The sequence below is a fragment of the Zonotrichia albicollis genome, chromosome 1 (genome assembly GCF_047830755.1).
Source record: "Zonotrichia albicollis isolate bZonAlb1 chromosome 1, bZonAlb1.hap1, whole genome shotgun sequence".
Lineage (NCBI taxonomy): Eukaryota > Metazoa > Chordata > Aves > Passeriformes > Passerellidae > Zonotrichia > Zonotrichia albicollis.
The window spans coordinates 95,220,422-95,234,473 of record NC_133819.1 but is presented as its reverse complement, the minus strand read 5'-3'; the positions used below and the strand labels follow the sequence as shown (position 1 = coordinate 95,234,473).

The following is a 14,052-nucleotide window of genomic DNA, read 5'->3' as shown; positions in this document are numbered from 1 at the left end:
TCAGTGGCATAAAACACATTTAATTTTTTGCTGTATTTGGAAGCAGGGCCAATTTAGTGTTCACCATTCCTTGATGACTTCTCATCTGAATTTGTGATCATCTTCCCTACAAGTTTTCCTTGTGGACTTTAACTCGAAACTACTAAACTACTGAACACAGTTCAATCATCTTTCTTTTTTCTTTCAGATTCCTAACATTTACACAAAAGGCCCAGGAGTCAGCTCACTATCTCATTGCATATTTAAATAACAGGACTTCAGATGTTCTGTTTGTTCTTTCCTGCCTTTTTGGTTTTTGTTTGTTTTCTTCTCTCTCTCTCTCTCTCTCTTATTTTTCCACCCCCCTTTCTCCCAGTGGGTGGGGATTTTTTATTTAGTAGGAAAAGATTGCTGCATGGCTTCCTTTGTGGCACTGTGAATGTGGTAGATGACTTTGCTGCAGCCCAGATTCCCATTGTTTTACTGGTTCATGTTATTGGGCGCTTTCTTCTCCATTTTTTGAAACAAAATATTGTCAGAGGTTTACTCAGTTTTGTGTAACAGGAAGTGACAACTGTGCCAGGGTTTTGTAATTTGAAGTAGGTTAAGTTGTAGTTCAGGAAAAGGATGAGAGATTCTTCTGTGTAAATGAAAACTAGAACTCAATAGCAGGACTTATAGGCACACATTGCTCTTGTGATTTCTTTACCAAATGCATTGGTTTCTTTCCCTTGTTTAGCTAGGAAGCAATATTGTGCTGGAAGGCCTGGGAATTTCAGGAGTTACAGTGAGTTTTCAGCTGCAGTGGCATATTTTCTGCCAGACAGTTACATTGTGCTTTTTGTGAATTGTATAGCTGTGCATATAGTTCAAGGAATAAACTCTGTAGTTTGCTTTTATTTGTAGTGCATTAAAATTGTGTTTGAGACCAAGGATATTTTTCAGATGTTATGCACTCTGAAAGGCGAGACGAAGAGGTCTGTGTTTCTGTACTTCTGGATTACTTTGTGGGGTTGATACGTTGTTTTAGAATGTTATCTCACTTAATTTTAATAATTTCTTACTTGTAATCCATTAATTCTGGTTAGTTAGGGCAGCATTGAAACAGAAGAATAAAGCTGCTGGAATTAAAAAAGGAAGTGAGTGGCTAATTAAGTAGGAGCCAAATGCTGAAGAGGTCAAGATGAAACTTTTAATTCTCCAGTTTATGGTCTGTGTAGTTGAAACAACGGGATTAGTGAGGAAGATGAGATGAGGAGGATGACAGAGGGATGAAGGTGACCAAATAAGATTCTGCGTAAAAGCTTTAAAAGCATATGAGGTTTTAGTAAAAGGAAAAAGTTAATATACTCTTCATTGAGAACCTTAATTCATCTGAAAAGCAGCCAAATGACAAAGTTCAATTACTTCTAATTTATTATGTTCAGATTAGTTTAGAATCTATTACAGGGTTTGTTAAATGAATTATTTAGTCCTCTCAATATTTTTAGGGGTTTAATCACTTATCTTTCTGGTTTTGAAACTTTTCTAGGCCAGAAGCTCTTCTGTTGTCACGTGTGCAGTAACTCTTTCTCTACAAAAGGCAGTCTGAAAGTCCACATGCGCCTGCATACAGGAGCAAAGCCCTTCAAGTGCCCACACTGTGATTTGCGGTTTCGTACTTCAGGGCGCAGAAAAACCCACATACAGTGTCATTATAAACCGGATGCAAAGAAAGTTAGGAAGCCTGTTGCCCGGACTTCAACTGAGGCATTGCAACCAGTCAGTCTTCTTAATTCATCCTCAACAGACCCTAATGTGTTCATCATGAATAACTCTGTTTTGACGAGTCAGTTTGATCAAAATTTACTTCAACAAGGACTTGTGGGCCAGGCTATCCTGCCTGCTTCAGTGTCAGGTAAAAATGGATGGGATGATGGTGGAGGTGCTGGTGTGGTGATCAAGTTTTCAATTTTGCTTTCCATTGGAGTTTGGAAAGTTTTACCAAACACTGCTTGCCAAACAGGAAAGAGTTTTACTGAATTCATGGTTTGATGCACTTTGGTGACATGAATAGAAATTTTTGATTTAAGAATGAAAGAAAAATGTATACAGTTCACCTAGAAGTCTCTTCAGTTCTCCTGTATTGCACTGCACAGTGGAAGAAAATGCAGATAACAAATAGCTGGAGTATTTGTATTCTTTGTGGTAATACTTTCTTGGTTTAATTTAAAAAGAAAAGAAGTAAAACAGTTACTCTGTTTGTCTACACTACTTATTTATGTGAATAATGAAGAATATCTTTTAAGTGCGCATCCTCTGTGCTACATGTATAGTTATTTCTCCAAAATAAAAAAAAAACACCCACACCAAAAGAAGACCAACCAAAAGACTCTCAACCTCAACAGAAAGCAAGAAAACTCTTTAAAAATACAAAAAACTAGTAGTGTAGGTATGTATGTTAGATAATTGAGTTCCTAAGATAGGAAGTCTCACCAATTGATAGTGACTAAAGCCGTGTTAGCACATTAAATGTGCCACAGGCCGTTCTTTGACCAGCTGGCACAGAATCCCCAACGTGCTTCATGTTGCAAGAAAGTGACCTTTTGAGAATGATCCTTGCTAATTTCTAAATTTTTTTCAGGTATTTTTTGTGTAGGTGCTCACTGACCCAATGTTTGTGTAAGTGCTCAGGTGAACTTGGGACAGGGATGATTTTAAAAGCAGAATGGTATTAAGGTGTCTGGAGACATGTCTTGGTACTCTTAAATGTACTACTTAGATTGTGGGTCTTGGACTGTGTGTCATTTCTGAAAGTGAGACTTTGATTTTATGTGCTTTGGCATTTTTTTCAGTCCATGTCTCTGATTTAGTAGGTATGCCCACGGATTCAGAGTGTTATATCAGTCTCATATTTAACTGTAGCCATTCCAGCTATCTGATTTGATCTAAACTGTTGTCCAAAATGAATAAATTGTTGATGTTCAGAAGATACTGATGTTATTTGACAGGTACAGTGAGTGATAAAGTTGTGATGAGAAATCGCTGGCTTGGATTTTTGAGCATATTGAGGTGGTGTGTTTAGCTTGTTCAGATGTCCTAAAAAGAGACCTTCTTAAATTGAGACTAGTTATGTGGGTTTGGCCAGAGCAGGTATTTTTTTGGTACATTATAAACCAGATTTATTATACTAAAGAATTCTGAAGAGGGAAGGATAGATGTTTTTGAAGCATCAAGCAACACTCTCCGAGGCTGATCACACTCGGGGTTTTTGGAAAAGAAGGTACATCAAACACAAGATGACTTTTTCCATATATTCCCTTAATACTTTTTGTAGAGATGGCCTATTCAACTTTTGAGATTAAACATTTTCAATGTCTAAAGACTTTTGGATTTCAATTGCTAATGCACCTTTATATTCATCCATGTAAATACAGAGGATGAACTTTGACAGTTTGATACTGAACCATGTCTGGGCTGTGCAAAATGTGGCAGTAACTTTCTTGTGGATGTTCAGAGTCAGAATGTAAATACCGTATGTGTGTGCTGCTTTGTTTAGGTGCAGTACACTCTCCAAGGAAATCTAAACCAAATTTTTCCAGATTTCTAATGCTACTCTGGAGGGATTCTTGTTTTGCAAGCCACTAGCTAGTGCCTAAATAGCAATCCTTAAATCACATGGAATTTATGAAGCTTTATAACAGGTAGTCAAATTACTTTATAATCAAATTATATATTTCAAATTATCTTTCTTGTCATAAATAAATGTGTGTATGTGTGTAGCTTTTATATTGATTTTATTTATAAAAATAAGCACACTGAAAGAGGTAGTCAGTAATAGTAAATAAAAACATTACAATATAACTGTTTTCTTTGGTAGCTGGAGGTGACTTAACTGTGTCCTTGACAGATGGTAGCTTGGCCACTCTTGAAGGGATACAGTTACAACTTGCTGCTAATCTGGTTGGACAAAATGTTCAGATTTCTGGAATAGATGCCACTGGTATTAACAACATAACGTTACAGGTAAGTTGCTCCTTGCTTTTAATTCTGTAGAGTCACTTTGAGGGCTGAAGAAAGTTGCAGGAGCCTACATAATTCTGGAAGAGTTCTTGAGTTGAGTGAGCTCGTAACATACTGTATCACTTGTACAATGTTAGAAGACTTAAAAATAGCTGCACAATGGGGTATGTTTCTGATTTGGTTTCTTTCATTTTTTTCAGGATTTTGTACCTCTCAGGGATTTTGACAGACTGCTTTAAAATATGTATTTTTTTCTTTTAATTGCATTTTGTCTTTAAACTTCAAAAGTACTTTGACTCCCACCCACCCCCAAAACAAACTCAAATTATTGCACAGAGTGTTCTTTTCTAAGCATAAGACACTGTGTTACTTCAAAAGCTTTTAATGATTGAACTCACAATTTAAATTCCCACTGAGCTTATAAAAAGAATGACAGAAAGAGGTGAGATTATTGTATTTAAAAGTTCTTGAGATATGTGGAACAATGATTTTCTTGAATGTGGTTGTGTTTGATCAGTTGACAGAATTATTGTTGTTGGAGGAGCCCTCTGGAGGTCACCAGGTACAACCCCAAGGTCAGGGAAGGGACATCTGCAGAGTTGCATTGAGTTGCTCATAGTCCCTCTGTTCAAGGAGTTCTTAGCATAAAATGGGGACATTTTAATTTTGTTTTTCTCAACTGCTAAATATCTCTGAAGAGGAAAATGTCTTATTTTTAAGTATAGAGAACAGTTGTTGGCTTGTGAAATGAGACCTTAATGACCCCTAGGAGCTGAAAAATTAAATAATTTCTGGTATCAGTCTTCCCTCTGCTCCATGCTTTTTCACTTTCAAAGGCTTGGAGACTGATAAGCACTACATGCACTAATAGGACAGTACAGAATACCAGCAGTGTGTTTACCTGGGGCTGGGCATGCTGATATGTAACTGATCATGATTTCCCAAACATTTTGCTGAAGGAAGAGAGGGAAAGTGAATCTGAATAGATTGGTTACATAGTCACTTTAGAGGCTGGCTAGATACAGACACATAAAAACTAAATTTAGATTTTAAATTGTTAATTATAAATTTTCAGTACTGTATATACTCTTTATGCAGTAAATATGTATTCTGGACTTATGTTAAGAATATTCATTTAACCCACTTTGTTAACTTCAGATTGATTGCTGAAAACTTGTTTTTCAGATCGATCCAAGTATCCTACAGCAGACATTACAGCAGAGTAGTTTACTTACTCAGCAGCTGACTGGAGATCCCACCATGGCTCCACAGAATCCCTCCCTCCAGGCAACAGAAAATGCAGTGCCAGCTAACGTGGTTATTCAGCCCATATCAGGCTTGTCTTTGCAGCCCACAGTAACATCATCTGCTAACATGACAATAGGGTCCCTGTCTGAGCAGGAGTCCGTGCTGACAACCAGCGCCAATGGTAAGCACTGTCAGGGGTTTTATTGTGCGTTCAATTTTTTAATTTTACTCAGGGTATTACTCACAGTGAGAAAATTTTGACTCCTGCCTCTCCCCACTCTCATTTTAATAAAATAAACTTGCAGTTCTTGCTTGAGCATCTTCAGCAAATTTTACAGCTTTGCGTTACCCTTTCCTAATATGATTTTTTTTTCAGAAGGTGAGTTAGAGAGTAGGTTTAGATTAGCTTTTAGGAAGAAATTCTTTACTGTGAAGGTAGTGAGGCATTGGAACAGGTTGCCCATAGAAGCTGTAGATGCCCAATCCCTGGAAGTGTTCAAGGCCAGATTGAATGAGGTTTTTAGCAGGTTTGGTGTAGTGGAATTCATCCCTGCCCATGACAGGGGAGTTGAAACCATGTAATCTTTAGGGTCCCTTCCAACCCAGACCATTCTATGATTCTATAAAATAGAAAAATATAGAAAATACTTAAGAACTTCCATAGTTTTGAGCAAAATACAAACATCTTCATTCTGAAAATCTTAACTGTAGAAGAATAAATAGGATGTGAAAAGAGTTTTTACTTTCTACTGCAAGTTCTAGCATCTCCCCTTTGCTGCATCAGTTATAGCATCTGAGAAAGTAATGTATAAGTTGCTCTAAAAAGTTCTGTCAAAAATTCTACCAAAGGATATTAATGGATTTTTTTTTTTGTTCTACCTCTTTAATTTAGGTGCACAAGACATTACTCAAGTCATGACTTCACAGGGTATGGTGTCATCTACAAATGGACAGCATGAGATAATGTTGACCATAAATAATTCCAGTTTGACTCAAGTTCTAGCTCATGCTTCGGGTTCTACTACTGCAACCTCATCAGGAAGTCCTCAAGAAATCACTCTTACAATATCTGGTTTGTGTTTTTAAAAATCTTTAATGATACCAGATCTCTATTTTATAAAGTACCTATACAGTAGCATACAAGGATTTTCACAGTCCACAGTTTTCGCATGGCGTATTTTCCTTATATTCATCAGCTTTAAAAGATACTCCCCAAATCCGCATTTGAAACCCAAACTCGTTTGCCTTGAGAACGCTTTAGATTGGCCCACTGTTTTATTAATAACCTCAGTTAACAGCTGGATTTTTATAGATTTATCAAGTTGGTGCTTTGAATCTAGAGAAGTAAGATCCATATTTGTCTAAATATTACTAATCTCAGATGTTTTTGTATGAGTTAGTATCTGGATTTGCATAATCACATGTTGGGGAGGATGCAACAGGAAAGCCTTATAAATATGATTGCCTGGCAAAAGATTTTGAGAATATAGAAACTATAAGCGAGATTGAAATGAAAGCAAGCTTTGAGATCCCTTAGTTACTGAACAACTGGAAAACAATGGTGTGGCCAGCCGAAGGTAATCGCCTCTTGATGAAACAATACCCTCTGCAAGCAGGCAGGTCCAAGGTCAGAGCAGACCCTGCAGCTTGGCAGATAGGGCCCAAAGAGTAAGATTTAGGGTTTAAAATGTAACAGAGTATGGTAATGTAGTGATTCTTATAGGTTGTATGGAAATGTTACAGCATATGCATGCTGTAGTAGATTGGTTGATGAGAATCTGAATATTCAACACTGAAGATGATTTATTGTATTCTAACAGGAACTTCGTGCTCTTCCACTTCTCTTTCCTCCCTCTTTCCTCTCTCTTCCACTGCTCTTCCTCCGCTCTTCCTCTTCCTCTTCTCTTTTCGCGCTCACCTCTGCACTTCTTCACCCCCTCCTTTCCACATGCTCTCCACTCTTAAACCTTTGTCTTTAACTCTCTCACACTTTAAGCCTCTCTTCTCTTGGGCCTGCTCCGAGCTGTGGCTGGCAGCTCACAACAGGGCCCTGCACCCACACCCTTTGCAATAAACTACAAGTTATATGACTTGGCTTCAAAGAGATCTCATCTCTGTCCGTCCCTACCGTGCGTGACCCTCATCGCTCCTACAATCACATCTGTATTAAAAACTTCCCAAACCGGTGCATAAAAATCTGCATGGAAGTTAATTATGTGTTTTGGTTGTATTTTCTACTTTTACTATTTTATGATCTGTTGCAAGAACAGTAGCAGTATAATGCTGAGACGATTCTAGTTACAGTAAGACTTATTTCTATTCAGGCCAAGATCTTATTCAGCATAATTCTGGAAGCACTGATCTGAACACTGGCCTAAGGCTGACAGCACCGGCCATCAGCAGTCAGACTACAGGTGCTACATTAACTATAAGCAATGACCAGCTTCTTTCTCAGGGCCCTTCACTAAATGCTCCAGGTATGCATACAACATTTTTTCTAATGGAAAATAATACTTTGTTTAAAAAGTAAATGCTAGAATTAATGGAATAATCTTGCATGTCATGATTCGGGAACTTTGAGTGTTTTGTGTGTTTTCTCCCAAGCTTTAAATTGTTATGTCAGTTTAAATTAACTTTATTCCACACAATAGTAGAAAAATTAAAACAAGAAGACGTGTCTTTAAATTAGTACTTTCAGGCAGTTACAGGAGTACTGAGGAACTGTATCTCTAAACTGGAGGATGGCAATATCTGGTGCCTTCACTGCAGAAGTGCTAAAATATGAAATTTGCTCTAATACTCAAATTTTGAGTTTTTAAGTATGTTTATGAATTTCTGCCTATATGTTTGTTTATGCACGTGACCACCTGTGAGTGCAATACTGTGTTCATAAAGCTACATTTAAATGTAATTTTTCTAATTTTATCATCTGACTGACAACTTTGGGTTCTTGTCTAGCAGTTTAACTGATTTTGTTCATTCCAAAATAGAAAATCCCATCAATGGGAAACAGAAATTACTAGGTTCACTTAAAATAAATTTGTAGTTTAGTGTTTATGTATGTAACAGATTTATTTTTTTTAACATTTTGCATATGTTCCAGAACTTAATACAACAGGGGGAACAAACCTTCCTCCAGCAACACCCATATCTCAGTCTGCAGTTTCTGCACAGAATTTGGTAATGTCTTCATCAGGAGTTGGGGGAGATGGAAGTGTCACTTTGACTCTTGCTGACACTCAGGGAATGTTGTCAGGTGGTCTTGATGCAGTTACACTTAATATCACTTCGCAGGTAAGATGCTTTTCTGAACTGGCAGATGAATTTGTGTTTCTGTCTTACAGAACATTATTTCTTTTGCTTAGAAAATCATTTTGTCTTGTAAATACATAATATTTGATATCTTAGTTAATTTTTCCTTCTCCCTGCCAACCGTATGAGTTTGGTGTCTAGAAACATGAACTGTTGGAACAGAAGTGCTGATAGATTTTGGAAGGATGTTTGTTTTTTTAAATTAACAGATAGATTCTACTGTTTCAAACATGGTTTGAGATCAGTTTTTGGTGTTAGATCAAATACTTTATTATCACTATTCAGTAATACAGCTTAGTACTCCTAATATATTATTTCATTTGGTAAATTTTTCTTTTCCTACTTGTGAATGGGAGAGTTGAACAGCAGTTGTGACAGTTCTTTTCACAGCAAGTAACAGAACAGAATTTAATTGACTATCTTTAATAACAGGTGGCATTATAAGAAATTTTATAAAAATGGTTCTGTATGGACTGTCATCTCTCTAGTAAGCTTACTATTAGTTTCATTTATAGGTTAACGTAAGAATTTTGTGGTGTCATCAAGAGCCAAAAACACATTTGGCAAATAGAATCTACAGAGTGGGGAGATAAAAAATAGTATCAAAAGACTACAAAGTGAAAAGGTTTTCAATGTGTGGTTGACATTTCAGTGTAGATTCTACATCTGAAAACTTGAGCTGTTTCTTTTATTTTCTTGGCTTAACTAGGTTTAGATTGATTTTTGACCTGAGTTAGTGTGTAAATGTATACAAATCATATACTATTTATCTTGAATGTGCTGTGATTAAAACTGGTGAAGCAAAGTTATATGCTTTCTTCTGCAGTTTTTCTCCAGGGAAGGGAAGAAAAGATTTCCTAAATAATTCTTATGATATGTTTTTCTTATCATATGTTTTTGTGATATGATTTCTGGTATCACAGAATAACAAAGCAGAACATGGTTTCATTTCAGGCTTTGTAATAATTTCAGTGGTAACATTTGGCAGTGTTGCTGTTTGTGAATAAGATCCCATGCCTACAGTTAAGGCAAGCATAAATAAAATTGAAACGTTGAAGAATAATAATAGCTGTGCAAACACAGTTTAAGTTGCAAGAAATTGCGGTGAATAGATAGGTAGTATGTAAAAGAACTGTGTTTCCTGGGGAAATTGAAGTCATTAAAAGTAGTGTAGAAATAGAAGTAGTTAGATATTAGTAATTCTATATCCTAAGTAGTGATTTTGTATCATGATTTCATGGGGTTTGGAAATATGCGTAATCAAGAGGTTTGAATAAAGATACTGCAGGAAGGCCACACAGGAGAGCAGAATACAGGAGTTAAAGAAGGGCAATGGAAGGCTAAAGCATTCAGCATTTCATGCAAGGCTGGTAAAAATGTATCAGAACTGAATCTAGTCTTACAGACTTCCAGCTGTTGTTACCCTTAAATGGTTAGATATAAATGTAAAGGAGAAAAGGAAAGAAAACAGGTGCATTTGTTCAGATAGGGTTCTGAAATGTTTTTTTCTAAAGGAAAAACAAAAGTACTGTTTAGGTGTGAAAACTTAGGTTACTCCAGTCAGCTGTTTAAATGCAGCTTTTTAAATATAGTTACTTTATTTTTTTTGTACTCTCCTCTTTGACAGGGTCAGCAGTTCCCTGCTATACTCACAGATTCCAGTCTCGCTAGCCAAAGTGCATCAGGATCACAGCAAGTAATACTGGTGAGCCATACACCCCATTCAGCACCTGCAAACTCCGAAATAACATATCAGGTACTATACATTTCTGTATCTTTTGTGGTAAAGGACTTATCTTCAATCAAAATACTGGAACAATGTCTTTTATTTTGAATTATGAAGCCTGATGTCATTCCCTAACAAGAGTTTTGGGAAGAGGTTCTCTCTAACTTTCTAGTTATGCAGATACTGTTTCAAGTTTTGAATTAAAAAACACTTATATGTATATACATGCACACAAGAAAGAAAAGTAATTAATAATATGTTTCTTTCTACAAATCATATAATCATGTGCTCAACACAGACTGCTCCAAAAATTTCCAAGTGGCTATTTAGAAAATAAAAACAGATAAATTTTGGAGTTGGGGGGAAAAGTAGTACCTATTGGTATATTTTTTCCATTCTCTTTCTGAATCCAAGTAGTTTCAGTGATGGTGCAACATAAAGTCTTTGCAACGTCTTATGCCTTTGATCACAATGCAGACTCTTACATAAGTAATACAGTTTTGGCATTAGAAAAAGTGATTCAGACTTCTTTTCTTGAAGGCAGAATGAATGTTTTCAACCAGCCTGGTAGGGCAAGCTCTAAAATAGGAGAAATGAGCGGGGCGGATTGTGACTCGATTTGTTGCTTTCTGTGTTACTGTATTTAGGATTCCTCTGTATGTATAAAGTTGAATTTGGTATTAAAAAGAATTTGGTATTAAATTATCTGAAGAAAGTCGTTTTTCCAGGCAGTTCTCACTAACTAAAATAGTACTGCAGCACACCACCATCCAAGTCTATCAATTTTGCATTGTGTTTCAGTACTTCTGGAGGTGGACCTTTACTTCCTTATGAAAATAGAATCCCCAATAAAGAAGTGAAACAAATAGAAAATAATCTTCTCCTCTACAGAATCAGAGATACCATTTTTCCTGTCCGGAATGCTTTTGGCTTTGAATTTTATTTGGTGACAGATTGAGGATCATCTGCGTTGTTCAGGAGCATAAAAACTGAATGTAGAAAAATACGGATACACACACACATTCTATTTATGATGTGTTAAGTCAATTTTATCATGATTATTAATGTTGTTTTCTTAAAATACACGTGCCATTCTTTAGAGCAATGAAACAGAAGTTCATATTTACATATAACTGACTTTTTTCGTGTCTTCTAAATTGCTTGCAGATGGTCTCCAAAAATTTGTCACGTTGAGGTAGATTTTAAAAAATAAACCAATGTGGATGTGCTTATGAAATTACCTGATAGTGTATTTGTAAATTGTTACAGGTGACAGAAGTTTCCCCTAATGTGAGTAAAAGCAGTCAAGCAGAAAAAGAAACTCGTGGTCACCAGTGTTTTGAGTGTAGCCAAACCTTTTATTCCGTCACCATGCTGACACACCACTGCAAAGAGGTTCATGGCAAGGAGCGAATACACGTTTGCCAGATCTGCAATAAGGCCTTTAAGAGGGCAACACATCTCAAGGTATTTGGTAATAACAGTTGATAGTTCTCTAAACTCCTTTTGTTTTGGACTTTCTGTGATATTAACAAAAGGTACCTATTAGCCTTTTGTCTTTGCTTTCCCTTTGCAGTGTGAGAGGTGTGCATCTGAGAGAGGGAGTCTAAGTGATAATATATGCACAGATAGAGAACTCTCTTCTGGAGCATGGAGAGGATTTTAATGCATATGTTGACTACAGAATGAAAATGTTAATGCCTGTCATGCAAGTAGTAGTGTCAGGAAAAGATTTCACTTATTTTATTTGTATATGAATATCATCAATGCTAATCCTGATTTCCAGATAATCTTTTGCTATCTCAGGAAGTTACCTGCTTTAGAGTCTTACCATTTCATTTGTAGATGCTCTGTCATGTGAGTTCAAGTGATAGAGGGAGCATTTATTTTAAAATGTCTTTATATTATTGCTGTTGTCTAGTGATATTTTCTCTGTTTTCTGTAGATTATGAACAACCTAGTACTTCCAAGTCTTTTAAAAAAATTAGTGATGTATCTAAGTTCTTAACTGTATTATAGAATGTTCTTGTTAGGAATATTGGGTTGTACTAGACAAGTGCTTTGTTCAGGCCAGTATCTTACCTCTGAGAGATACTTAAAGAAAGTAATTTGAAGAGCTTTAAGAAAGGAGTAAACATATAAGTTGCCCAGAATCTTGCCAGCTTTCCAGAATTTATAGCAAAAGTTTTTTGAGCCAAAGGCAATGTATTTATATTTATTTATATTTATATTATCTTTTAGGACACCTCTTCAATAGATTTCATTTCACTTTGATATACTATTTTAATGAAATATACTCTCTTTGTGAAGTTCACCCTCTTGGAGTGATCAAGTCTGTCAACTAAACTATTGGAAAGTATCATAAAATGTATTGTTGTGAAACTCTTAACCTCTGAGTTAGAAGAAATTTTCCAGGAAAAAAATACCCTAAGGAGTCTTGATGCTTGTTTTCCTTAAGTAATGATAACAAACTCCAAAAATCAGTCTCTCTTCAGTTTGTTTTCTTAAAACTGGGCCCATCTTAAAGATACGACAAGATAACTTCTTACCCTAGTATGTCCCTTGGATTATTATCCATAACTGATTTTTCAGGAAGGCAGCGATTGAAATTGCAATAAGAAGTTCAGGGGCAGTCACAAGAGAGTTCAGGGCCTTGGGGCAACTTATTAAGGGATCAGCAGCACAAGTAATCTTCTCCTCTGTTCTTCCAGTGCAGGGTGTGGTGTAGGAAGAGCTGGCAGATCAGTAGCTGTCTCTGAGATTGGCATCACCAGCAGAATTTAGGGGTGTTTGACCATGGATTGGTCTGCACAACAGCAGATGGGCTACACTTGCCTCAAAGGGGGAAAAAGATCTTTGCTGAGGAGTTAGCAGGGCTCATTGAGAGAGATCATCTAAACTAGATTTGTAGGGAGGAAGGGATAAAACCAGACTTGATGGAGATAAGCTTGAGGGCAGCACACCAGTGTTTGAGGGTTCATGTGCCAGCAAGGCCCTTCAAGCTCCACCCCAGTGTGCTGAGGACACGTTTGAATGTCCCAGTGCTGGTGCATGCAGCACTGTAGTCATCTCAGTGGAGGTAGGGGAAATGGTCAGTGACCTGCCACACCACTTCAACATGCACAGTTTGTCTGTAGCACTGGATGGAATCCTCCCAAGGGTACCAAGGGGCCTGTCAGAAGAGCTTGCCAAACCACTTCTACGATGAGCAGTGCTGGCTAATCAGGGAGGTCCCAGTTGACTGGATCTTAGCACCTGTGATGCCCATCTACCAGGGCTGGAAATAGGATCTGGGAAGCTACAGGCCTTTCAGCCTGATCTCAGTGCCAGGAAAGGTTATGGAGCAGCTCATCTTGTGTGCCACCATATGGCACATGCAGGACAGCCAGGAGATCAGGCACAATCAGTGTGGGTTTATGAAAAGCAGGTCCTGCTTGAGTAACATGATTTTCTGTGACAAAGTGACTTGCTCATGAAGGTGGGAAAGGCTGTGGATGTTGTCTACCTGGACTTCAGCAAAGCCTTTGACACTGCTTCCTACAGCATTCTTCTGGAGAAACTCAGCTCCATGGCTTGGACAGGCTCAATGTTTGCTGGGAAAAACTTGGCTATATGTCCAGGCTCAGAGTGGTGGTGAATGGAATTACATCCAGCTGATGGCTGGTCACAAGTGGTGTTCTCCAGGGCTCAGTACTGGGGCTGGTTCTGTTTAATGTCTTTATCAATGATCTGCAATGATCTGGACAAGAGGATCGAGTGCACTCTCAGTCATTTTGCAGACAACA

General features: G+C 37.3%; 1 protein-coding gene across 7 annotated transcripts in view; it reads left to right on the top strand.

Annotated features, from left to right (window-relative positions):
- The window catches only part of ZNF236 (zinc finger protein 236), a 75,493-nt gene that overhangs the window by 51,293 nt on the left and 10,148 nt on the right, over positions 1-14,052 (top strand). For 6 of the 7 annotated variants that reach the window (XM_014264248.3, XM_074547608.1, XM_005482894.4 and 3 more), the window contains 8 exons: positions 1,511-1,876; positions 3,839-3,984; positions 5,167-5,410; positions 6,122-6,301; positions 7,554-7,706; positions 8,333-8,523; positions 10,169-10,297; positions 11,537-11,734. In XM_014264248.3, coding sequence (XP_014119723.2) covers positions 1,511-1,876; positions 3,839-3,984; positions 5,167-5,410; positions 6,122-6,301; positions 7,554-7,706; positions 8,333-8,523; positions 10,169-10,297; positions 11,537-11,734 — 1,607 coding nt within the window. The remainder of the gene's footprint in view (positions 1-1,510; positions 1,877-3,838; positions 3,985-5,166; positions 5,411-6,121; positions 6,302-7,553; positions 7,707-8,332; positions 8,524-10,168; positions 10,298-11,536; positions 11,735-14,052) is intronic. The other variant, XM_014264247.3, reaches the window with a different exon arrangement.